This window comes from Mesoplodon densirostris, chromosome 7 (assembly GCF_025265405.1).
Source record: "Mesoplodon densirostris isolate mMesDen1 chromosome 7, mMesDen1 primary haplotype, whole genome shotgun sequence".
Classification (NCBI taxonomy): Eukaryota; Metazoa; Chordata; class Mammalia; order Artiodactyla; family Ziphiidae; genus Mesoplodon; species Mesoplodon densirostris.
In genome coordinates this window covers 4975886-4999701 of record NC_082667.1, presented here as the reverse complement: position 1 = coordinate 4999701, position 23816 = coordinate 4975886, and the positions used below count along the sequence as shown (strand labels likewise).

The following is a 23816-nucleotide window of genomic DNA, read 5'->3' as shown; positions in this document are numbered from 1 at the left end:
GAAAGGTTGGAAGGGAGACAGAAAAACAAAACCAAAGGGAGAAAAAAAAAACACATGACTCTTCCCACCCACTGCCACCCCCGGGCGAGGATGAGCGCACACGGGGCAGAACAGAAATAACTTAGGGTGGGGGGGGGCATCAGGAGAACCCCAGATATAATCTCCGGACTCCACGGCAGATGACGCTGCCTGTCTAGAGGCCCAAACAGCTAGGGGTGAGGTGGGCAAGTGTACCGAGGAAGGAGCACTGAGAGGGAGGAGGGGACTGGGACTGGAGAAACTTCAGAGTAGTGGCAGATGAAGTGCATTTTCAATGCTCTAGATATGCGCTGGGGAGGAGCTAGAGTTGGTCACACCTCCAGGGGGCGGGGCCCCGGGGCTGGCGGGTTCAGGATCTCTGCGCAGCTAGGGTCACTGGTGGTGGCTGGTGCGAAGCAGTGGGGCTTAGCCGGCGCTGGCTGCGTGGTAGCAGCCGTGGGATATGGCTGGGCCGCTCACGGCCAACTGGCCGGTGTGTGGATGGCCCAGGGGGGCAGGCGGGTGGCTAAACCCTGGCTGGCCTGTGCCAGGCGCCAGTTCCAGCCCTTGCATGGGGCCCCAAACCTTGCCAACAGGGCTAGTGGGTGTCGGGCAGTGAGAGGATTACCCTGTCGGGGCCCTGGGACAGGTAGACGGCTGCGGAAGCCATCCATCCTCGTTGGTCTTGGGGTAGAGTGCGAATAGGCCCAGGTCCCCCACGGCCCTATAGAGCCCTGAAGGTCATGGGCGACAGACGCAGCAGAGCGCGCAACCAGAGTCGAGAGATGTCCCGGCGCATCTGGGGGCCCTGCTGCCGCACCCATTTGCCCCCAGCTTCCAGAGCTGCCTGAGGTAGAGCCAGGCCTGGCCAGGCTAGGAGCCAGGCAGCCCCAAGGCCCAGAGGGACACCCATGAGGCCTCAGCGCCAGCTCAGACTGAGGACGGCCCCCAGTGCGTTGCCCTGAGCCAGGAGTAGGAATAGACGGGGGAGGGGGGCAGGTGCAGAGCTGTACAGAGAAGTAGGTAGGAGCCCCCCACCTTGAGTGCCAGCAGGGCTGCCTGCAGGCCACCACCGCCCTGGCCGCCAGCAGTGGGAGCGGCAACAGAAGTAGCAGGGGCAGGAGGCCAGAGGAGGACCCCGCTGCAAGGAGAGTCCAGCCAAGAGGCCATGGGACAGGAGTCCAGGGAGCTGGCCAGTAGGGCTGGGCCTCAGGCGTGTGGGAGGGGTTTGGGGGGCGTGTCTGGTGAGGGACAGCCATCTCCAGGATCCCTCGGGGTCCTAAACAGAGCCCCCTCCTCCTCAGGCACTGGGGTCACTACTAGACCCTGGACCCAGCCAAGCTCCAACTCCTCATCCAAGAGGCTACCATCCTCCTTCCCCCACAACCTCCATTCCCCGGATGCCTCCTGGCCCATGGGGCTCCTCTCCTGGGGTGCTGGGGATGGAACTCTCCTCTCCTCTATCTCCTCCCCAGGTAGCCCCCAAACTTCCTCATCAACCAAACTCCCCTGTTTTTGTGGACTGGGACTAGGGGTTCCTGATTCTTTCCCCAATATCCTCTGCTCTCCTGGCTCCAAGGCAGCCCCTTCCTTCCCCAGAATCCTCCCCTCTGGAACTGCTTCCTCCTCCTCTCCCAGGATTCTTCTCCTTTTTAAAAAAATTTACTTATTTTATTTTATTTTTGGCTGTGTTGGGTCTTCGTTGCTGTGTGCGGGCTTTCTCTAGTCGCGGTGAGCGGGGGCTACTCTTCATTGCGGTGCGCGGGCTTCTTACTGCGGTGGCTTCTCTTGTTGTGGAGCATGGGCTGTAGGTTCACGGCCTTCAGTAGTTGAGGCTCGTGGGCTCAGTAGTTGTGGCTCGGGGGCTCCAGAGCGCAGGCTCAGTAGTTGTGGCGCACGGGCTTAGTTGTTCCGCGGCATGTGGGATCTTCCCGGACCAGGGCTCGAACCCGCGTCCCCTGCATTGGCAGGCAGATTCTCAACACTGCGCCACCAGGGAAGCCCTCCCAGGATTCTTTAGTCTGCCTCCTGGCCAGATTAGCAGGGCTGCTCTTCTTTAAGGGTGCCTGTGTTAGGTGGTCCCAGAGCCCCAGGAGGGGGAGTGGGAGGCCCGGGGAACACTGGCCTGCACGTACTTTGAGGCTCTTGGGCTGCTGGCAAACCTGGGCCGCGTGCTTTGCCGCGGTCTTGCTCACGCCGCTTACTGTACTCCAGCTGGCTGCCCAGCTCCGTCTGCTGCTGCAGGCGGGTGAGCTCGGCCCGTGTGTGCTGTACGGCCTGGGGCTGCTGTAGCTCCGGCTCCCGTGTGGTCTCATGCTGCCGTAGCAGCAATGCACGCTCCAGGTCCTTCTGTGTCTGTTTCTTGTTCAAGTCCTGAGGCAAAAGGGAGGCAGGGCCCAGAAACTGGTCCGAAAGCCTTGTTGGTGTCAAGGAAGTGAGAGCCCCAGGACTCCCTGGCAGAGGGAGCCGAGGGTGGGGAGATGCGGGGTGCAGATGAGAGGTGAAAGGAAGCCAAGCTCCTGGCGGGCCTGGGAACCTAGCAGGGTCTGGCGGGCATGAGAAGCGCAAGAGGTGTGGAAAAGAAGCCGAGCCGTAACACGAATGAGGGTAGAGGGGAAAGGCCGCCACAAGTGAGGCAAAGGGAAAAGGATGCAGGTGTCTGGGATCTGGGAGGGGAACAGGGGAGGGGGCGGCCTGCCTCTCGAAGCAGGTCCCGGTCCAGGCTGTGACGAACCAGCAGCATCTCGCGCGTGTACTGGCGACCCTGCAGCTCCAAGGCCTGGCGCTGCCGCCGCAGCGGCCCAGCCTCCTCCGCCGCCTGGCGCTGCTGTAGCTGCTCCTTCGGCCGCAAAAGCCACGCAGGCTTCTCCCGCTTCGGAGTGCTGGGCTTCTGGCGCTCCTCGGCGAGGGCAGCGGGGCAGCAAGGAGGTCAGGGCCCGCCTCACCCTCCGTCAACCCCACCCACCGCTGCAGCCCCAGCCCACCTCCTTCAGCTGGACCTGCCTACCGAAGCTTGTAGGCTCGCTTCTGCGCCTCCGGCAGGGCGGCCGGCTCCTCCTTTTGCTGCCCGAGGACGGACGTGCTGCTGGCACTTACCCGCCTCAGTCTGGGCAGCTCGCGCCGCCTTCTCGCCCGTAGCCTGGTGCCGCCTTGACAGCTTTTCGGCCTCAGCCCCAAAACCAGCCCGCCGCGCCTCGACCCCCTGCTCCTGAGGCTCAGCCCTCAACCTCAGCCCCGGCGCCAGCAGCGGTGTCCCGTGCTGTCGTCGCCTCTGCCTGCAGCTGCTGCCGCAGGGCTGAGTCCTGCCCACGCTCCCGGGTCTGACGGCTGAGCAGGCAGGCAGCCCGGATGGTGGCAGAGCGGTCCCGGCTGCGGCAGTAGGCCCGTCGGCAGGCAGAAGCGGTGGTGGATGTGGGAGCCGGGGCTGCAGGTGGCTGGAGAGGGCCCGGGCTCATCGCTGGCGGGTAGGGGTCGTCACAGAGGCTGTCAGAGCCCGGCAGCCGGTGGACGATGGAGCTGTGGGAGACGACGGCGTGCTCGCCCTCCTGCATCGTGGCCGTGTCCCGGGCTTCAGGGCCTCGTGCCTCCTTGTCAGAGGTGTCTGCCAGGCTGTTGACTGAGCTGCTCTGGCTGGAGGGCTCTCTAGACCGGCCCTTGTCTCGGCCCGCTGCATGGAGGGCTCGGCCTCCTCCTCTGGGGCCTCAGCGCCAGGGCCACTGGGCGCCTCTTGCAATAGTATCTTCTTCATCTTGCGGTACTGCACGTTGTCTAGGTCCCGAACCCTTGGTCCTCTGGATTAAGTCCATGATGACTGCGGGTGGCTGCTCCCGGAGCACAAAGCGGTGCTTCAGAAGAACCTCTGATGTTGGTCTGTCTGGAGGGACTTTCTGAAGGCAGGAGTTGACAAGATTCCGGAGGTACTCAGACCAGTGTCCTGACTGGAGCACGGGGCACTCGCTCTCTGCAATGTGGTATAAGGCACTCATCACGTTCATGTGAAACAGCGGTGGTTTCCATTCCGCCAGCTCGGCGCAGGTTGTGCCTCAGGACCGAGACATCCACCTTGCCATCATCCTGCCCCCTCATCCATGGCCAGGATCACCTCTGGAGCCATCCAGTACAGGGCGCCCACGAAGGAGTTGGCAGGTGCCATGACGGATGCAGAGCCGAAGGCCCCCAGTTTCACCAAGCCTGGCTCTGACAGCAGGATGTTTCCAGCCTCACGTCCCTACAGATCACGCTGTGGGAGTGCACGTAAGCCAGGCCGCGAAGGGCCCCGTGGTTCACAGCTGCAATCTCCACCTCCTGAAGGGGCCTCTTGTGCACTTCTAGAGGTCAGAAGCTGAGCCCAGGCGATACTTCACCACCACCCAAGCCATGTGCTTCCTCCGGTAACAGTCCCGGTACTGAATGGCATCGGGATGCTGGAACGTCTGTAGGAACCGCACCTCCTTGACGACGTCCTGCCGTTTCTCATTTGACTGCTTCCCACTGTAGAATCTTCTTGATGGCCACCACCCTACTATTCCGGACATTCCCGGCAAAGTACACGGCTCCAAAGCTGCCATGGCCAATTTCCCGGAGGTCAGAGAAGAGCTTTTCCGGGTCGTCCTTGAAGAAGAGCTCAGCCACGTAGGGGTCCTTCAGGCTCCGGGCCCGGCCTGGTGGCCCCTGCGGGTCCTGAGAGTGGGGCTTGACCTGTTGGGGTCACTCTGGTGCCCAGAGCCTCCACCTCCTCCTGGGGTCCGCCAACGGCTCTGCCAAGCAGGGAGAGGGCCAAGGAGAGCTTTCCCCTTGCCGCCTCTTCCCCCATCCTCCCGCTCCTTCCTGAGGGGCCCGCGGGGAAGCTTCCCCTGGAGGGGAGGGGGTGACAACCTGGTCTGACCTCGTGCGTGGTCCAGTCCTCCTCCTCCTCGAGGGCGCCGGTTGCTGAATCCCAGATTTCTGATTGTGGGGTCTGAACCCCAGATATTTGAACGTGGGGGGAGGCCGAATCTGATATTTGAACTCGTGGGCAATGAACCCTGGATACTGGTGCACGCAGGGTCCTGAACCCCAGATATTTGAAATCCTGAGGAACAGAGCCCCAGGTTTAGAGAGGAGTCCCAGATATCTGGAATCTCAGGAGCTGAGACCCAGATATTTGAGAAGTGTGGGGTCAGGCCCGGAAATTCGGGACGGAGGGGACTGAGCCCCAGGTCTTTGGCCACTGATAGGGGGCCTCCCCCGTGGACTTCCGACGGCACAGCCCCTCTCACACCGGAGTCGGAGGGTGAGAGCCCCGACTCCCGCCCCGGCCCCCTCCCTTTCCCGTTCTCTCTCCCGAGGACAGCTGAAAGATCGTAGCTGAGGGCGGTGCCGATGCCCCCTGCCCCTCTCCTCTTCTCAGTCTCGGCCTCTCTCCTGACCACAGCCCCGGTCTCGTCCCAGTGTCTCTCTCCCTCTTCCTCCCAATTCCAAGATGGAGACAGGGCGGGAGCCCTTTCTAGGTTTTAAAATGCATGCAGATTGTTTAAGGAAAAAACAAACCAAACCCATGAATGCATCCTGTGATTTCTCTCTACCCTCCTGGGGTAACCACACTCCTGCCCTCCAGAGCTATCATCTTTTAAATACTTGCCAAGTGATGGGCTCAAGGATTTCATTGTTATTTTAATTTGCATGCCTGTATTCTAATGAGGTGGAGCTTTGCTTCGAGCATTCATTATTCATATTTCTTCTTTTGTGTACTTCTGGTTCTTACCCTTTGCCCCTTTCCCACCTAGGGGGAATTTAGTCTTTTTCTTACTGATTTTTTCTTTTTTTTAAAGAAGATGTTGGGGGTAGGAGTTTATTAATTAATTTATTTATTTTTGCTGTGTTGGGTCTTCGTTTCTGTACAAGGGTTTTCTCTAGTTGTGGGGAGCGGGGGCCACTCTTCATCGCGGTGCGCGGGCCTCTCACTATCGCGGCCTCTCTTGTTGCGGAGCACAGGCTCCAGACGCGCAGGCTCAGTAGTTGTGGCTCATAGGCCTAGTTGCTCCGCGGCATGTGGGATCCTCCCAGACCAGGGCTCGAACCCGTGTCCCCTGCATTAGCAGGCAGATTCTCAACCACTGCGCCACCAGGGAAGCCCCTCTTACTGATTTTTTAAAAAAGTTAATTTATTTATTTGGCTGCCTCAGATCTTTCCGTTGTGGCACGCAGGAAGTTCGTTGCGGCATGCAGGCTTCTCTAGTCGTGGTGCACGGGCTCCAGAGCGCGTGGGCTCCGTAGTTGTGGCAGGTGGGCTTAGTTGCCCCGCAGCATCTTAGTTCCCGGACCAGGGCTCGAACCTGCATCCCCTGCATTGGTAGGTGGATTCTTAACCACTGCACCACCAGGGAGGTCCCTCTTACTGATTTTTTTCTCCTTTTTTTAAACATCTTTATTGGAGTATAATTGCTTTACAATGGTGTGTTAGTTTCTGCTTTATAATCTCTTACTGATTTTTAAGAGCTCTATGGGAGGCAGAATTATGGGCCCCATGACCTCCCCCTCCCCATCATGCTTGTGGTTATGGTCAGTTAGATGGCAAAAGAGATTTTCCAGATGTAATTAAGGGTACTAATCAGCTGATTTTAAACTAAGGAGATTATCCTGGATTACCCATGTGTCCAGTGTAATCACATGAGCCCTTAAAAGCAAAGAGATGCTGCAGAGGGGGAGGTCAAAAGGATTGGAAGCACCTTGCTGCATCTTGAAGCATCTAATTCAAAGCATGGGAGGATTCAGTGCTCTCTTCCTGGCTCCGATGATGGAGGGGGCCATAAATAAAGGAATGCAGTAGCCTCTAGGAGCCGAGAATGACCCCCAGCCAACACCTAGAAAGAAATGGGTACCTCAAGGCTTCCCTGGTGCCACAGTGGTTAAGAATCTGCCTGCCACTTCCGGGGACAGGGGTTTGAGCCCTGGTCCAGGAAGATCCCACATGCCATGGAGCAACTAAGCCTGTGCACCACAACTACTGAGCCCACGTGCCAGAACTACTGAACTACAGTTCGCGCGCCTAGACCCCGTGCTCCACAACAAGAGAAGCCACTGCAAGGAGAAGTCCGCGCACTGCAAGGAAGAGTAGCCCCCACTCGCTGCAACTAGAGAAAGCCCGTGCACAGCAACGAAGACCCAACGCAGCCAAAAATAAATAAATAAAATAAATAACTTTATAAAAAAGAGAAGAAATGGGTACCTCAGTCCTAGCCCCATGGCAGTGAATCTGCCACCCACCTGGATGAGCCTAGCCCAGGTGGGCTGAAACCTTGACTTTGGCCTCCTGAGGCCTTGAGATGAGAACCCTGCCCAGCCAATGGACTTCTGACCTCCAGGGCTTAGAGATAATAAGTGGGAGTTGTTTTAAGCTAAATTTGTTGTAATGTGTCACTGCAGCAATAGAAAAAAAGCTCTTTACATATTAATGTTGGAAATACTTTTTATATACAGTGTAAATATTTTTTTCAGATGTATCACTTGTCATTATAAACTTTACCCTCAATTATACTTAACCTCCCTAATTTCATTATCAGAGGGTAAACTCAAATTCCATTTGGGGGGATGACCTTTGGCGTCACTCCCATGTACCCAAAAGTCACATGCAAAACACAGATTCCTGGGCCCTGCCCCGAGTTTCCGATTCAGCGGGTCTGAGGCGGCCCAAGAATGTGCATTTCTAACCCGTGCCCACGTGATGCTGACGGAGCTGGTCGGGGACCACCCTTTGAGAAGGCCTTCCTTCCAGCCCTACGAGGGTCCTTAGAGCCCTTCCCTGATGGAAGGAAGCTGAGCCCCACCTACCAGGAGGCGCGGTCGGCTAATCCCCGCCTCCAAGAGCAAGATCTCCATCTTCATTGGCTGGTAGGAAGGAGCGTCCCGTACATCACAGGGCTGTCCCCGCCTCCTCCCGAACCCCGGGGGCGGGGACATTGCGCCTGCGCAGTGGAGCTCGGCGCTCGCGTCTTGTGCTTGTGTGAGGTCCGGGTGGCCGGCTGTGACCCCATGGCGGACCCCCGGGAGGAATCGGAGCCCCTTCTGAGCCGGACCCGCGGCAGCAGTGGCCGCGATTTCTCGGAGGGCGTAACTTCCTGTCACAGCGTCCAAGTCGGCCCTGGTGAGCCGCGGCCTGGGGAGGGGCCGGGCCGCTCAGGGGTGGCGCGTGGGGGTCCCGCCGGACCGCGCCGCGTCACTGCTGTCCCTGCGGGCGCGCCCCGCTCCCCCGGCCGAGGTCCGAGCGGGCCCGGGCGGCGCGGCGCGCCAGGGAGCCGCCTTCCCGAGGGCGGGGCGGCTGCGCCGTGCGGACCCCGGCCCAGGCCAGGGCGCGGGCTTCAGCCAGATTCTGCGGGGTCGCGCCCTGCCGCCGACCGGTCGGGCTGAGACGCCTCGCTCAGCCCAGGGGCAGCCAGGCCCCTGCAGCCCCCTCGGTGCGCCTGGGGCCTCGTGCTTTCCGTGCATCGCCTTGGTGATTCCTTGGAGGAAGCACTTCCGTTTTCCCCAGTTCTTAGGGGGAAAGTGAGGCACAGAGAGGGGCGTTCCCCTACCCAAGGTCACACAGCCAGGAAGTGGTCGAGGTGGGATTCGAACCCAGCTGGGAGTGAATTGTGAGGCTCCTCCTTCAGCGTCGGCTTGGGGCAGGCCTCCCAAGACCGGGGCGGCTTCCTTCCTTCCTTCTCTGCAGCTCCATCCTGCTCTTCCTGTTTACCCGCAGAGAGATTGCTGAATCCCAAGGAGGGCGGGGAGGGTGAAGTCTTCTGTCCCTGGCAGACCCCAAGGACACTGGGTGCCGGGTTACGGATGGAAGGGCCTCAGCCTCGTTTTGCAGAGGGGGAAACTGAGGCCCAGAGAGTGTCCAGGACCTGTCCAAGAACACAGACCTGGGATCTGTCTCAGCCGCTGCAGGCACCCACACTGGGTGCTCCTTCCAGGCCACCTTCTGTCTCTGGGCTCACTTTCCTCCTCTGTTGGGGAGGGGTCCGCAGTGTGTGCCTGTCCTGGGATTATTGGGGCGGGTCCCTGGCAGGAGATGGAAAACATGCCCACCTGCCCCTCTGAGAGGCTGTGCTGGGAAAGTTCTCCGTCCAGTCCGTGCCAGACCTCCCGTGGCCCTGGACATGGTGGCATTCAGGGGATGCAGCCTTTGCGCCGGGAGGCCACTTCCCGGCTGTGTGACCTTGGCAGGTTGCCTAACCTTTCTGAGTCTCAATAAAAGGGGGGTGGTCGGGGCGTTGTGAGGAATCAGAGAGAGTCCAGGTGCCCGGCCAGGTGGCAGAGCTGGTGCGCGTCAGTGCTGATGGCCATTCTGGGTGGAGAACTGTGACCACTGCAGGTCCAGCCCCGGGAGAGTGCATGGAGGGCAGATGAGACCCACCCTAGAGACAGGAGCCGGGGCAGGCAGTGTCGCTGGTGAGGGGGGAGCCTGGGGACGGCTTTTTGTCCCGACGCCGTGGCCTTGGTGGGGGCTCCTGAGGACATGGACAGGACACTCTGTGTTCTGGATTTCCCTGGTCAGGCTGTCCAGCCAGGCTCTGCAGACCCTCATTCAGTTTCTGCCCAGCTCCCGTGCGAGGCTCCTGGATGGGACCCTGAGCTCAGGGTCCGCCTGTCTGCAGCTAGCTGGCCTCTCCTACCGACAAGGGTGGGGGAGGGCTGCTGCTGGGTGCCCCGTGGACCCCAGTGGGCCCGGTGGTCAGGTCCAGACCCAGCCCCACCTCATGGGCCATGACCACAGGGTGGGGATACTCGTTTACTCTTCCTGTTCCTGGTCAGGGAATTACCCTCTTACTGGTTATGGAAAAGTCAGAGGACAAGGGGTCACTGTGCCATAGAAGAGGCTTTGAGAATAATGATAGTAGCAAATGTTTATGAAGAGCTTACTGTGCACAGCACTTTAGCTACAGTAACCCATTCAGCCTGCCCATCAGTCCTGTTGTGTAGGGCCTGCAGGAACTGAGGCACAGAAAGGGTAAGGGGCTTGTCCAGGGTCACAGAGGCCGCTAGTCAGGACCGCACCCAGGTAGTGGGGAGTGGGCAGGGGCTGGAGTCAGAGGGGAAGGGGGCTTTATTCTGGAATGTTGGGAGGGCAGGCTTGGGGCAGGGGGACCAGTGCAGGGCTGAGGTGTTCGAGCCCCTAGGTTCTCTGTGCTCCGACATTCTACGGTGGTGGGGGGGCGCTGACAGCTGATCGCCACCTGAGGCAATGAGTCCCTAGGCGCCAAGCTGGGGGACAGTGCTCCTGGTAGGGCTGACAGGCTGGGAGGCTTTGGAGAGCTTGGCCTTGGCGGAGCCAAGTTCAGGGTGAGTGGCGCAGAGGGCACAGGGTGGAGGAAGTAGCAGGGGAGGAGGCGGGCAGGCTGGGGGGGGGGTGCCCCCGAGCTGCCGGGCTGGGGGTGGAGTGTGGACTTTATCCTGGAGCAGTGGGGACCCACGGAAAGCTGTGATTGCCATCTGAGGGTCTGTGACAGGATCCCTCCGGCCACCACAGGATGGGAAAGGGAGGTTGGTGTCGGGGCCGCAGAGCGGCGTGGGATGGCTTTCCTGAGGTTTCGTGCCTTGAGGGCCGGGTGGCCAGAGGGAGCCCCTTCCGCTGCACCCAGTCCTGGTCCTGGAGCGAGCTCTGGGGGCCCTGGCTGCCTGTCTCTGCTTATCCAGGAAGCTTGTCTCCTTGGATCTCTCCAGGCTGAGTCCCATTCTCACCCGGGGATTTGGTGACATGGGGCCTCTTGCGGCCCCTCAGACCACCCTGCCCTCCCAGGCTCCCCTCGGCTGTTCATTCAGTCGGTCAGTGGGACTTGCAGGCTGCTGTGTGCTGAGCCCCACGCTGTCCTGTGGGCACAGCAGGGGACAAAACAGGGTGCCTTCACATCACAGCATTCCCGGGACGCTTCCAGGGGAAGCAGGCAGTCGCCACCCTCAGAGCCTCCGTGGGAGAACTTTTCGGCCCCTCACGTGAGCATGGAGGTCGTCCATGGGAGGAATCTGTGGCCCAGACGGAGGAGGGTGCTGTTTCTGGGTGACACAGCAAGGTGATGGCAGAGACAGGACAGAGTCCAGCCTCCTGTCTCTGTCCAGGGTCCCCCGCGTCCCCGCTGGGCACAGGCCCTGAGGACAGCGGCAGCTGCGTCCCTGGGGTTGGCAGGCAGAGTGGGCAGGGGCCCGGAGCTCTGCCCAGGTGCCCAGCCTCCCCCACCTCTGGCCTCGACATCTCTGCATCTTTCGGTACCGGTTAAGGGCGGTTTGGGCAGCTGCTGGGCTCAAGGGCAGATGTGAAAGTAGAATCTTCAACAGAAATGCTGACAGGCCTGTTCACCTCGTTTCCAAGCCCGGATCTGGGAGCTGCTGGGGGCTGTGTGCCGGCTGTGCTCCCCCGGGGGCCTGGGCTGCGCCCTCTCCGGGGCCTCTCTGTGGGGGGGGGTCCTTTGTCCTGTGAGCTGCGGCTCCTCATGCCTTTCTTGGCCCTTTACATCAGGCTTCTGTGCAAAGCTGCCCACCACGCGGTGGGCAGAACCCTAGGCCAAGGTGACAGACCAGAGGTTTGAGCCATGTGACTTGTCCTGAAGGCCCCTCCTAGTCAGGAACCTGCACCACCCCAGCCTCCTTGGCCCTGAGGACCCCAGTCCCTGGTTGGTGAAGGTTTCCTCGGCTCCCACCCTCGGGGTCACTCGGTTGCGGTCGCCTGGCCCTGTGGGCCCGTGACACAAGCAGGGGGCCACGATGGCCTCAGAAGGTCCTTCTTAGCGCTCAGTGTTTGATGGAGGGTCCCGCAGCGCCTCAGGCTTCTAGATATCATCTTCCTGTGTGAGTGTTAAATCTGTGATCTTGTTTGTGAGGGGGTAGGCCGGTAGCGCTGCCCCACCTTACAGTCGCGTAAGCTGGGGTGCAGCGTCCTGACAAAGGTCTCCTGGAGGCTGGTGGCGGGATGGTGCAGAAGGGTGGCTATGAGCACGTTCTGTGTGCCGGGCCAGCCCTGGGGGTCCCGCACGTGCACTGGGGGCCAGGCTGTGTGGCTGTTAACACCCCCATTTTTTTTTTTTTTTTGCAGTATGCGGGCCTCTCACTGCTGTGGCCTCTCCCGTTGCGGAGCACAGGCTCCAGACGTGCAGGCTCAGCGGCCATGGCTCACGGGCCCAGCCGCTCTGCGGCATGTGGGATCTTCCTAGACCGGGGCACGAACCCGTGTCCCCTGTATCGGCAGGTGGACTCTCACACTGCGCCACCAGGGAAGCCCAAACACCCCCATTTGACAGGGGGAGATGGGCACAGTGAGCTTAAGCCCACGGCCCTCAGCCTTTGAGCCAGTAGGTGGGGAGCCGGGGTCTGAGCCCCCTGAGTCTGGTTTCGGCTCACTGGCTGCTTTGTGCCCTCTGCCACTCCACCCTAGGGGGTGGGGACCGTGGGAACTGCTCTTCCTCTGGGCCCAGAGCCCGTGCCCGACCTGGGGCCCAGCCCTCGGGGGGTCCTGCCCTGTGGGCGTGCACACACACGCTGCCGGGCAAGAGGCGTCTCGTTCCAAAGCCTTGGAAAGAATGCAGCCGGGTTCTTGCCTTGCTCCCAGTGGCCCTGTAGCGGGTGAGCGCCTCCCGAGCCCCCTCCTCACCCTACATGTCCCCTCCGCCCGCAGGTGCCGTGGCCAGGCGGGATCTGTGCTTGGACCAGGCTGTGGTCTTCATCGAAGACGCCATCCAGGTGGGCGGCGCCTGCTCCCGGCGGCTTGTCCGTGGGGCTCGTGGGGACTGCACGATGGCTGCCCCGCTGGCCCCTTCACTCCTGCCATCCTGGGGCCAGGGCTGCGGTTGCTGGACCGTGTGGCCATTGTAGCTGCGATGACTGGGCTTTGGGGCGTGGTCCCCTCGGGTCCCCCTTAAGGAGACATGTGCTGGGTGCTCTTCTGGGTCCCTCGTCCCTCATTTCACTGATTCACCACCTGCCGAGGGCCTGTCGTGTGCTGCCCTGATCTTGGTTCCGTGAAAGGTGCCCAAAGGTGGCAAGACCTTCCCCTGCCTGCAGACGACACGCAGGCTTAATTAGGGAAACGGACTATAGAAGCCATCAGTGCCCCACTTGGGGGATGAGGCCGGGGGCGTCCTGCATGGTGACACAGCTGAGGTGGGGTGGGGTCAGCCTTGCACAGAGGACGGGAGAGCCTCACAGACAGGGCACAGCTGTGCATCCAGCCAGCAAGGGTCCACCTGCCAGCCCTGGAGAAACCTTGCAGCTTGGGAGGGTCTGACCCTGCTGGGTCCCAACGAGCCCCTGGTCCCTGTACTGAGTGGAGGTGGACCCTGCGATCCCCAGCCTGTGTCCCTGCCTCGGGCCTGTCGTGGGTGAGAGGGGTGCCCTGCATGGGGCTGGCTGTGCTGTGTGGCACAGAGGGGACCCTCACGTGCCCCGCGTGACCTTCACTTCCAGTATCGCTCCATCAACCACCGCGTGGACGCCAGGTCTCTGTGGCTGTACCGATGGTACTACTCCAGCATGAGCCAGTGGTGAGAGTGCACGCGCGCCGCAGGGCTCCCGCAGCCGGGCCTGGGGGAGGGGGCTGGTCTTGGGGGGCAGGCAGGCTCCCCTCCCCGCCATCTCCCCTCCTTATCGAAGCAGAGCCCGGCCCCTCTGTGGTGAGAGTTCCTTTCTAGAACCTTCCGGCCAGCCACGGCAATTGAGTTTTGCGCCGATACGAGTTATCTGACCACACACACGAGTGGCCACGGAGCAGGAAGTGTGGGCTCCGGCCTTGGACCTGCGGAGTCTGCCCTGCTGCCTTCCAGGCGTCCCGCCTGCTCATCTGCCTTTTTGGCCCCAGAGTGTGGGTGGTTCTTGCCTTCTGACCAGTTTTGGTCCCTTTTCCAGGTTTCTGAGCTTCACCATTTTCTTGATCCTGGCTTTGGCTTTTATTGAGACCCCCTCCTCACTCACCAGCACCTCTGATGTGCGCTACCGCCCGGCCCCCTGGGAGCCGCCCTGCGGCCTGACCGAGGGCGTCGAGGCACTCTGCCTGCTGGTCTTCGCGGCCGACGTCTCCGTGAAGGTGAGGGGGCTGCACAGGTGCTGAGGTTGGGACCCGCGCCCTCCTGGCCCGGCTGCTGCTTCCTGGGTTTATTTTTCGTGCTCCTGGAGCAAGCTGCCTGTCCCACTGTGTGCTTCGACCCATAGAGCAGAGGCCTAGGCTGCCTCTTGGACGGCTCCCCCCGCTCCCAGACCACCGATGGGGGACGGCCGAGCCATTGGGGGCACACAGCCTTGCAGGACCCCGGGAGAGAGTGGCCGAGGGTCCAGCAGTGCCACTGTAGGGAGGGACCCCCGCTGAACAAGAGGGGACCGGGCGTTTCTCCATGGCCCACGTTCCTGCCCCGACAGAGGAGAAGCCCGGAGGGGAGGGGCTGCTGTCCCGCCCCCGGCCGTGTGCAGCTCTGGCTTCCGTGATGCAGGTCCTTCTAGAAGCTGGAGGTGGGCCCTGCCTTGCTTGCGTGAGCTGAGCTGTGTCAGGGCTTCAGAGCTGTAGCGACTTCCCATTGGGACGCAGGGTGTACCACTGGCCACGCCTTCTGTCACTTCTAACAAACAACAGCGATTCCGTTGCTCCAGCCCCGGGCCTATGTGCACGTCCACACCGTGCCTGCAGGGCACCCCCTTGCAGGGTGGTTTGGCCTCTGTGGCCTGACCCCGAGGGACGTGGGTGAGCGTTGGTGCATGTGTGTGTGACTGAGGGCCTCGGCAGTTTCTTATTTCTTCTTTTTTAGCCTATAATGTGGTTAGGAGGTCTGGGGGTTTTTAAACTGGAACTGAAACTGGTTAGAAGTTCTCATTAGCCTGTTTGGAATGGTTGGTCCATTTGGGAAGTCTCGAAAGGTGAGAGAGAGCACATGTTTTTATCTGCAAGCTGTGACCTCTGGCGGGGGTCAGTGATGGGAAAGGGCAGTTAGGTGCGCTGAACAGGTGATAAACTCCCGCCTTCCCAAGGCACGTCCCCCGTGCATCTGGTCAGATTCCTAGTCTTTTCCGGAACGATTCCTAGGCACAAGCTACAATGGTGGTTGGGTAGGCAGGACAGGCAGGGACCCCGTTACCCGTGAGGACACGGGCTGGAGCCGGTCAGTGCGGAGCCCGGGGTCACGGGCTGCCCGGGGTCACGGGTTGCCCGGGGTCACGAGCAGGCTGGGCGAGGACCGTGGGCCTTCTGACCGTTGCTCAGCTTCCTGCTCTGAGTCACGTGGGGACTGTGCTCCTCTCTGAGGCTGCCTAGCCTCGCCTGCGTGCATCGTGGGCCTCAGACCGGCTGCCCGGCTGTGGTCTGTGTGGCCACCCCCCGGCTCAGCCGCGTCCCTCTTGCAGAGCTACCTGGTTGGGTGGGTCCAGTTTCGGAAGAACCCCTGGCTGCTGGCCTACCTCGTGGTGCTGCTCGTGTCTTTCGTGGACTGGATCGTGTCGCTGAGCCTCATGTGTCAGGAGGTAGGTGGCGAGGCGACTCTGAGGGGGGAGGCGGGGCGCTCTGGGGGTTGGGGGGACGCAGCTGCCCAGGTGAACGGTGGGCGGGAGTCCCGAGGGCCTGCATCCGTCTGGCCCACCTGCCCGGCTCTGCCCGCCCTCCAGAGCCCGTCAGTCACCCACGGGCCAGGGAGCCTTGTCCCCATCTTGCAGATGAAGACACTGAGGCCTAGGGGAGGCGCGGGGCCCTGGGGGCGAGTTCTGGGGTTCCTGCCCTGCCTCAGCCGAGCTGGCAGCCCCCAGCCTTGCTGACGACAGCATCTTTGTTCCCCCCGAACACGCAGAAGCATCGCCCTGTGAATTGATAGAGCAGAGCTGGGAGCAGTTAGTTTGGAGACGTCCTGAGCCATCAGGGCTGGTCGGGGACACAGAAGCCCATCAGGTGCTTTAGTCGAGAGAATTTAACATAGGGCCTCAGACAGGGGTTGAGTAAGCAAGAAATCGAGAAGGGGGTCCGGTGAACATGGAACTGCAGGCAGCAACCCCGCTGCCCCCCTAACCTGGGGCTAGGGGAGGAAGGGAAGGAGATTGGGGTTATAGAGCCTGGAAGCTCAGGGGAGGGGCTCCGAGAGCTGGGACCCTGCCCTCTGGGGATGGGGTGCTGGCTCCTCCAGGAGGCGTGACCCTGATGCTGGTTCTGGGGGTGCTGGAGGAGGGGGACGCTGGACACCCTGGGTGCCGCCGGCGGGAGCAGCAAGATGACGGGAGCCAGCGGGGCCCCAGCCCGTGCCTCCTGCCTCCTTCCCGCTAGGCAGGGCCGGCCGATGAAGGAGAGGTGTCCGTGGCGGGTCCTGGCCCAGCTCCCAGCAGGGCCGCAGGGCGGGTGGAGGGCGCAGCGCCCCCTGCAGCCCCCATGCCTCCGCCGTGGCCCTGTAGGAGCGCGACAGCGCGTGCTTCTCCCTGAGAAGGCGCTGCCTCCTTCGTACCAAGGAGGAGGCCCTCACCCGCCCCCAGAAAGGGGACAGACACTAGCCTAACCACCGCCGGCTCTACTTTTGAGTGACCATCTCATGTCACCTGAGCATTTGTCACTTTAAGGCTGGATTGTGACCCTCAGCACCACCAAGGGGCCTTGCGTGAGGTCAGGAAGAGGGGGAGGGGAAGGAGGGCCATTGCTGTGTACAAACCCGTGTCTGTGTAACTGGCCATGAAGACCCGCAGGCCTTGTTTGGTTAGTGGCCCAGGAGCCCAGCTGCCCCCTGCCCCAGCCCCACATGCCTTGGGCCCCCTCGTACGGGGACCCAGACTTTCCTTCCCAAGGGGCCTGGGTCCTCAGTGGTCCTGGCTTTTTAGTACTGGAGTCTTGTGATAATTTTTCATGTTGGACGCAGACCTCCCTGCCCCTCTGGGCAGCAACATCCCAATCTGTCCTTGGTAATTGGAGCTTTTTTGCCCACGCCGGCCCCCAACCCTTTTTTCATGAACAGTTGTGGTCCAGCCCAGTGGGCCCAGCGTGCGTCCCTGGTAGAAGCACCTCAGGAGCGGATGCTTCCAGACCAGCAGGGCCCGGGATTGTGGCGTGGGGGGTGGAGGTGTTGCTGCTCCCATTTTGTCCTAGTGCTCAGAGCGTCTGCTGGTTTTCCCACCCCACAAAGGGCTGTCCCCCTCACCCCCCTGCCCCGCCTCAGGGTCACCAGGCCCTCCCACAGGCCAGCTGCTTCGGGGTAGGGCCGTGGTAAGGCCGGTGGGAGCTGTGGGCCGTGCCCGGGTTGGATGCAGCATTGGTCCTGAGGCTCAGATGGTGGTCCTGGGAGAGGCATGGAGGGCAGGGCAGGCAGAGCCCAGAACCCCCGCCTGCTTGTCCGCTGAGGACAGCTGAGGACCTTGCTTGGGGAGGGGCTGGTGGGTCCCCACGGGGGCCGCCTGGGGGCCGGCTCTGGGCTCTGCTTCTGGCAGGGTGGGCCCCCAGTAGTGGCCTGGGTGGGGGGGTCCATGTGGTTGGCCCCGGGAGTCACCCCCGTCCCTGCTCTGTGGCCACTTTGTCTGTGGCCTGTGGAGATTGGTGCGGGGTGGCCAGGGGAGAGGCTGAGGACGTCCACAGACGTGTCGTCTGTCCAGAGAGCCTCCTCCTCCTGCCTCGTGGTGGGGGCACTCTGCCCACCCACACGTGTCCTCTCGGACGGTCTCGTCCCCAGACACCCAGACTGTTCTTTCCATGGCCCTGACCCCTTGGGAGTCATTACCTTTCTGGTCCGTACAGGGTGGACCCTGCCCTTTGTAAAGCTCCCCCTGTGGGACCGTCGCTAGGGTCCTTTCCCGTGGAGGTTGTAACGCCACACGCCGTCCACTTCTGGCTGGGACTGGCCCATCACCCAGAACTGTCTGCACACCAAGCCCAAGGTGCTGCTCCGTGGCCAGCTGGCTGGTCTTCAAGAGCTCCCCTGGCCTCGGGGCCTGCGGGAGGACTGGGGCCTCTGACCGGCTCCAGTCTGGTCTTTCCTGTCCTTTTGCACCGGATGGAGTCCTGCTCCCCCAGCCCTGTGGCTGGAGGGTCAGGTCACACGTGGTCTACTGGTCAGGTGATGGGCGTAGTCGTGACTGCTGTGACTATCTCTCATAAGAGACTAGTTCTCTGCAGATGAGTTGGTAGCTTCTCTCTGAAGGCTCAGAGGCCTAGGCTGTGATTCTCGGTGTGATTTAAGCCTCGTCAGGGGCTTAGCTGGCACTGGGCTGGCTCTCCTTGCAGGCAGGTCACGTGGGAACGTTTTCCCACCCTTCACCTGTGTTCCCTGCATCCGTGGCAGTGATGTGGCCCCAGCCATCGGGAAGGCCCTCGGTGGCTTGGGTTGGGTGGGGTGATTGCGTCTGGATGAAGCCGTGCTCTGGTCTGTGTCTGACTACAGGCGAGGGCTCAGCAGCCGGGGAGTGGGTGCGGCTGGACCTCTAGCTCCTGCTCGGCCTTGGGGACGGGCTGAAAGACTCTCAATATGGGCCCCGAGACTGGAGCTTTTGCCCAGGAGCGGGTCGTGGGTGAGCTGGGGCACTGGTCCCTCAGCCTGGGAGTGGGGCAGACCCCTGAGCCTCGCCCGTTCACCGCTGTTTCCTTCTCCCTTCTCAGTCCTGTCGGCAGCCGGGGCCCCTTCTGAGGGCGAGTGCAGCCCAGGGAGGCCGAGTGAGTCCTTGGGACGCTCACGCTGCAGACATCCTGAGGGCCTACTGTGCGCTGCTGCTGGCGGGGCCTCGTTCTGTTGTGAGAGGGGCTGACGGTACCAGGAAGCACCAGATGGGTGCGGGGGGGAAAGAAATCGAGGCGAGTGGTGAGAAGGAAGGTCGGCCATGCAGCGCCGGAGGCGGTATTGACTGCGGGACGGGAGGGCTGGGTGCGAGCAGCCTGCTGAGCGGGGTGGTGGTGGGGGATGGCGGTGCTGAGCGCGGAGGCCAGTGAGCCAGTGGGACGGGGAGGGGTGGGTGCCCTGGGCCTCCAGGCAGCCCCAGAGGTCTGGGCCGGGAGGCGACTCCATCAGCCTCGCGTTTCTGAGACAAGATGCCCATTAGGATGTGTCTGGAGTTGAGAGCTTGGGTTGGAGATGGAACGTGTTGTGACCCTTAATATCCCAAGGACGGACATGTTCCCTGAGGCGTGAGGCCAGAGGGCGGGGAGGCGAGGGCTCAGGGCGTCCAGCACATGGTCGGGCACAGAGGAGGCGGCCAGGGCACTGGGTGGTGGGAGAGGCAGCTGCCAATCCAGGCAGGAGGACGGGAGGTGACCTTGGGCCCAGAGGCCTGGCGGTCACCGCAGGTGGGTCCCCTGCCCTTGGACAGGAGGACAGATTGGCTGGGGTGGGAGCGGGAAACGGGTGGACAAAGGGGCGAGTGTCATTTTTGTTGCGAGTGGCAGGTTGTGGAAACACATGGTGTTGGTGTCCATGTGGGGGAGGGAGGAAGGGCCCCTGAGGGGAGCCTCTGAGGGGCCGGGGTCCTGAGCGCGGGGAGAAGGACTGTTTGGTTGTGACAGGAGGGAGGAGAGGAAGGAGTGTGTGAGTGTGTGTGTGTGTGTGTGTGTGTGTGTGTGTGTGTGTATGTGTGTATTCACGTGTGTATGTGAGTGGAGGTGTGGGGTTCCTGCTCGGTTTCTGTCCATCTGTGCTGGAGGCTGAGGCCCGGAGCCGAGCAGAGGGGCTGCGGGCTGCGGAGAGGAGGCCTGAAGAGCCCCCAGAAGGCAGGACAGCTGGCTTCATAGACAAGTGCAGGGTGCCCGGCCGCGGCCAGAGCAGGAGCGGGGTGCCGGAGAGGCACGCTGGTCGCCCCCCTTCCCCGGTGCTGGCAGGTCTGGGGGCTGGGGTTCCGAGCCGGGCCCCGGGAGGGAGCAGGGAGGGTGTTGAGCCTGCGAGGTCAAGGCCGGGCACGCCGGGAGCCCGCAGACAGCCGTGGCCGTGGCCATCCTCGTGCAGAGCGTCAGGCCTCTGGGCCCGTGTGCCGTCTGCCAGCCCGCAGTGGCTGTGCTCAGGGTCCCGGGTCCTGGTCTCTTCCAGCCCGTGCGGGTGCGCCGGCTCCTGCGCCCCTTTTTCCTGATGCAGAACTCCTCCATGATGAAGAAGACGCTCAAGTGCATCCGGTGGTCGCTGCCCGAGATGGCCAGGTGGGCTCTGGTGTCCGGTGGGCTGGCAGAGCGGGGTGGGGGCTCCCCTCCCCTGATCTGGGGAGGCCGGTGGGTGGGCGTTTGGGGGTCTCTGTCTCACACTCAGGGCGGCCCCCTACATGACCTTGCTTTGAGCCCCGCCCCCTGCTCCATCCTGTGGGTGCTTCCCACCTTGGCTCTGACCCCTGCCCTCCCCGCCCTCCCCCACCCCACCCCCATGACTCATGTGGATGACCCTTCCCGTCCGGCCCAGGTTAATGGAAGTGGCCTTTCCCCTCTGAGAGTCCGGGGGTCCTGGGACGCTGCCTCTCCCAGGCCCCTGGGACACTCCCCTGGGGTTGCGCTCTTCCCCTGAGCAGGACCCCTGGGCGGGAGGGCGGCAGGTCTGGGGCGAAGGAGGGACCGGGCCCAGGGCCTCGGCTGCGGGGAGCTCCCTGCCTGGCCAGGTCAGCTGTCCTGGACCCCTGTCTGCCCGGCGCTGAGTGCCGCTCTCGCCCCCAGCGTTGGGCTGCTGCTGGCCATCCACCTGTGCCTCTTCACCATGTTTGGGATGCTGCTCTTCCCCGGCGAGAAGGTACCATGCTCTGCTCTCTGCCCTGTCCCCAGCCGGGCAGGCTCCCTGCAGGGTGATGGACGGCGCCGCCCCTAGTTAATCTGCCAGGTGGTTCTCGGGCCGGCAGAGATGGGGACCGGGTTAGGCTACCCGCCCGCCTCGTCACCAGGAGGTCAGTAGTGGCCCACCTGGACTCCAGGCATCTTTCGTCAAGCGGCCGCATCTCCAGGGTGTCTGCCCCGGCCTCCTGGGCTCTGGGTACTCGGCTCTGCCTGGCTGCCTCTTTCTCCCCTTCCCAAGGCCCCTCTCTCCCGGGCCGGTTGCTGACCCGCCTTCTCCGTACCTCACTTAGATGGAGGCCCCTCAGTCTGGCCATCAGGATGGCCCCTCCCACCGCCCCTGCCCACCTCTCCAGAGGGCACCTCCCACCTCTTCCTCCCCTCCCCGCCCCTCACTGCTGCCCGGCCCCCGGCAGCTTGTTGCTGTGCGGAGGTGTCACCCGTGGGGCCTGCCTTGCATCTGCCGTCCCGTGTTCTTCCCTCCTGTCCCGGCCGGGGTCACCATCCTCCTCGGGGCGGGGCTGTCGTGCGCCTCTGTCCTGGGATCGTGCCCGGTGCTTGGCCAGGGCTGGTCTGCAGTGAGTTCGTGGCAACGCTTGGGGGTTGTGACTGTGCTGCCCGTGAGGGAAGACGAAGACCATCCCTCAGACCCCCGGGGAGGAGTTCCGCTTCGCGCATGTGTGTGTGTGTGTGTGTGTGTGTCTCTGTATATCTCTGTGGGTGCTGTGTGTGTGTGCGTGTCTGGGTGTCGGGGGCACCTAGCCTGTGAGGTGTGGGACTGGCTAACAGACTCTCAGGCCCCGCGTGTCTGTCCAGCGACCCTGCTGTTCGCGGAGCCCAGGACAGGGCGGGTGGGTGCGCTGGGTGCGGGGGGCTGGGGTGGGCCTCTGGCCTGGGAACGCTGAGGGTTCCAGGGTGTCTGCTGGAGGGCTGGCCCTTGGGCGGCAGCTGGCAAAGTGGCTTTGCAAGGCTCCCTAAGTGATCAGGTGGTTCTGTGTGTCTGGGCGCCATGCCTTCCACCCACACTGGGTGTAAGTCACACGGCACGGCGTGTGGAGAGTCTGGCTGAGAGCGGGCTGGCTGGCCCCCCGTGGGCCCTCTCTGTGTCTAGGCTGTGATGCTCTCTGCCAGGCTGGCCAAGAGCTGTTCACCTGCTGCAGTGGCTGGTGACCGTGTGGGTGTGTGGCATTCCCGGACGCTGGCCCTTGGGCCCAGAGGTCCTGAGTTAGGTCCTGTCCGGCCTCAAGCTCGGAGCCCGCTGGGAGGTGATGGGGAGGCGCGGGTCTGGGGCTGCTGAGCCTCGCTGGGTGGTCCTGGCTTGCTGGGTCCCGGGCCTGGGCTCCGGTGGCCTAGGGCCCGGGCCTCACCTCAGCGCTGCCACGTCTGCTCCGCAGGACGACAGGCGGGACAGGGAGCGGCTGACCTACTTCCGCAACCTGCCCGAGGCTCTGACCTCCCTCCTGGTGTTGCTCACCACGGCCAACAACCCTGATGGTGCGTGACCAGGAGGGTGGGGCCGGGCGAGGGGCCCTGTTGGGTGGGGCGGGGGGTGGGCGGAGTCAGCGCTGAGCCTGAGAGCCCAGCTCAGGGGGTGGGAGCCCCTAAAGCCTTTTTGTCGAGAGCTGGGAAATCAGAGTGTGATGTTGGAGCCCTCCCTTCTACCTTCCTTTCCTTCTTGATTTTCTTCTTCTCTTTTTCTAGTTTCCCTTCTCTCCTACTTTTTCCCTTTTTCTTCCCTTTTCTTCCCAATTTTCTTTCTCTGTTCCGCTCTCCTCTTCCCCTTGTTGTCTGCGTCCTGAGAAGCTAGAGATGGCCGGTGTTCTTTGTGTGGTGATGGATCAAGCTGTGCTCAGCGGGGGCCTTGGTGGTCTCCTCTTGGAGGCCCAGCTGTGGGGGGAGGCTTGGCCGCGTGTGAGAGGCCCTGGGGTCTCCGGTGGCCGTGACACTCACTGTGTCAGGGTTGCTGATGGGGCCTCTGTTCGCTCGGGCCGGGGATGTGGCCAGGGTGGGCTGGTCACGGTCCTCTGGGGCTCAGCTGCGGCCTGGCCGCCCTGGCTGAGGCCTTTCATCTTGGGCTCAGATGGTCACTGACCATAGAGACCCTCCCAGGAGGGTAGCCACTGGCTCTCATACCTGGGGAGATCTGCGCTTGGGACCCTGAGCACCGTCCCCACGTGTCCTGTGAGTCCTCGAGTCACCCAAGGGAGAGCTGAACTTTCAGTCTGGGAGGCGTGGTCATGGGGAAGCCTAGAGGATGAGCGTCCTTGAACGGTAGTGAGTTCCCTGTCCCTGTGGGTGTGCAAGCAGAGGCATGAGGAGCAGAGTTGGACGAGAAGACCTCCCAGCTCTCCTAACACAGGGCCCTCCTTTCTGTTGAGAAGGCAGTGGTGTGAGACAATGAAGGGAATCAGACTGGACACTGGATCTGTGGGTGTGTTTTATTTCCTTTAATTTCTTTCAGTGATGATTCCTGCCTATTCCAAGAACCGGCTCTACGCCATCTTCTTCATAGCCTTCACCCTGATAGGTGAGTCTGGGCAGGTCTGCAGGGTCACGTGGGGCAGACAAGATCCCGAAAACTCGGGGGCTGGGTGTGCTCCCCAGACCCCGCAACTTCACCTCAGTGGACCCCCTAACCCTGAGACCGCACCTCGGCGTGGCCTCCCCGTCCGTGGTTTCCATTCTGTGACCACCGATGAGTTGTCCTCCGTGTCCCTGCTGGGCAGGCCAGGTGGCGCCCCCATCCGCAGACGAGGCCCCCAGGCCCCAGGCCCTGTCTCTGCCCATCTGGGCCCTTCTCGCTGCTCACCTTCTTGCTATGCCCATGTCGCCCCTCTGGGCCCCCAACGCTGGTGCTCCTTCCAGACTCTGCCCCTGCCTGTGTGGTCCCCACGGACAGGGGTCCCCACGGACCATGGCCTTTTCCTCTCCAAGGGAGCTTGTTTTTGATGAACCTGCTGACGGCCATCATCTACAATCAGTTCCGGGGCTACCTGATGGTGAGCTGAGCTGCCCACCCTGGCCGGCTGTGAGGGGAGCTGTCCCTGGAGGCCTGGCGGGAAGCTGAACAGCGGGGGGGCTGGGGGGACAGGGTCCGCAGTGGCCTCAGCACTGCCCCAGC

The 23816-nt window shown here is 62.4% G+C and overlaps 1 protein-coding gene and 1 pseudogene across 2 annotated transcripts in view; one reads left to right on the top strand and one right to left on the bottom strand.

The window, feature by feature from the left end:
- Positions 1-340: 340 nt before the first annotated feature.
- Positions 341-7956, bottom strand: LOC132494082 (serine/threonine-protein kinase TAO2-like; annotated as a pseudogene).
- A 20-nt stretch (positions 7957-7976) lies between these two features.
- Positions 7977-23816, top strand: part of TPCN2 (two pore segment channel 2) — a 32240-nt gene continuing 16400 nt past the window's right edge. For both annotated transcript variants that reach the window (XM_060104378.1, XM_060104379.1), the window contains exons 1-10: positions 7977-8140; positions 12644-12708; positions 13432-13508; positions 13870-14047; positions 15352-15468; positions 19977-20083; positions 20585-20657; positions 22090-22189; positions 23157-23222; positions 23630-23694. In XM_060104378.1, the coding sequence (XP_059960361.1) occupies positions 8029-8140; positions 12644-12708; positions 13432-13508; positions 13870-14047; positions 15352-15468; positions 19977-20083; positions 20585-20657; positions 22090-22189; positions 23157-23222; positions 23630-23694 (960 nt within the window). In that variant the 5' untranslated portion in view covers positions 7977-8028. The remainder of the gene's footprint in view (positions 8141-12643; positions 12709-13431; positions 13509-13869; positions 14048-15351; positions 15469-19976; positions 20084-20584; positions 20658-22089; positions 22190-23156; positions 23223-23629; positions 23695-23816) is intronic.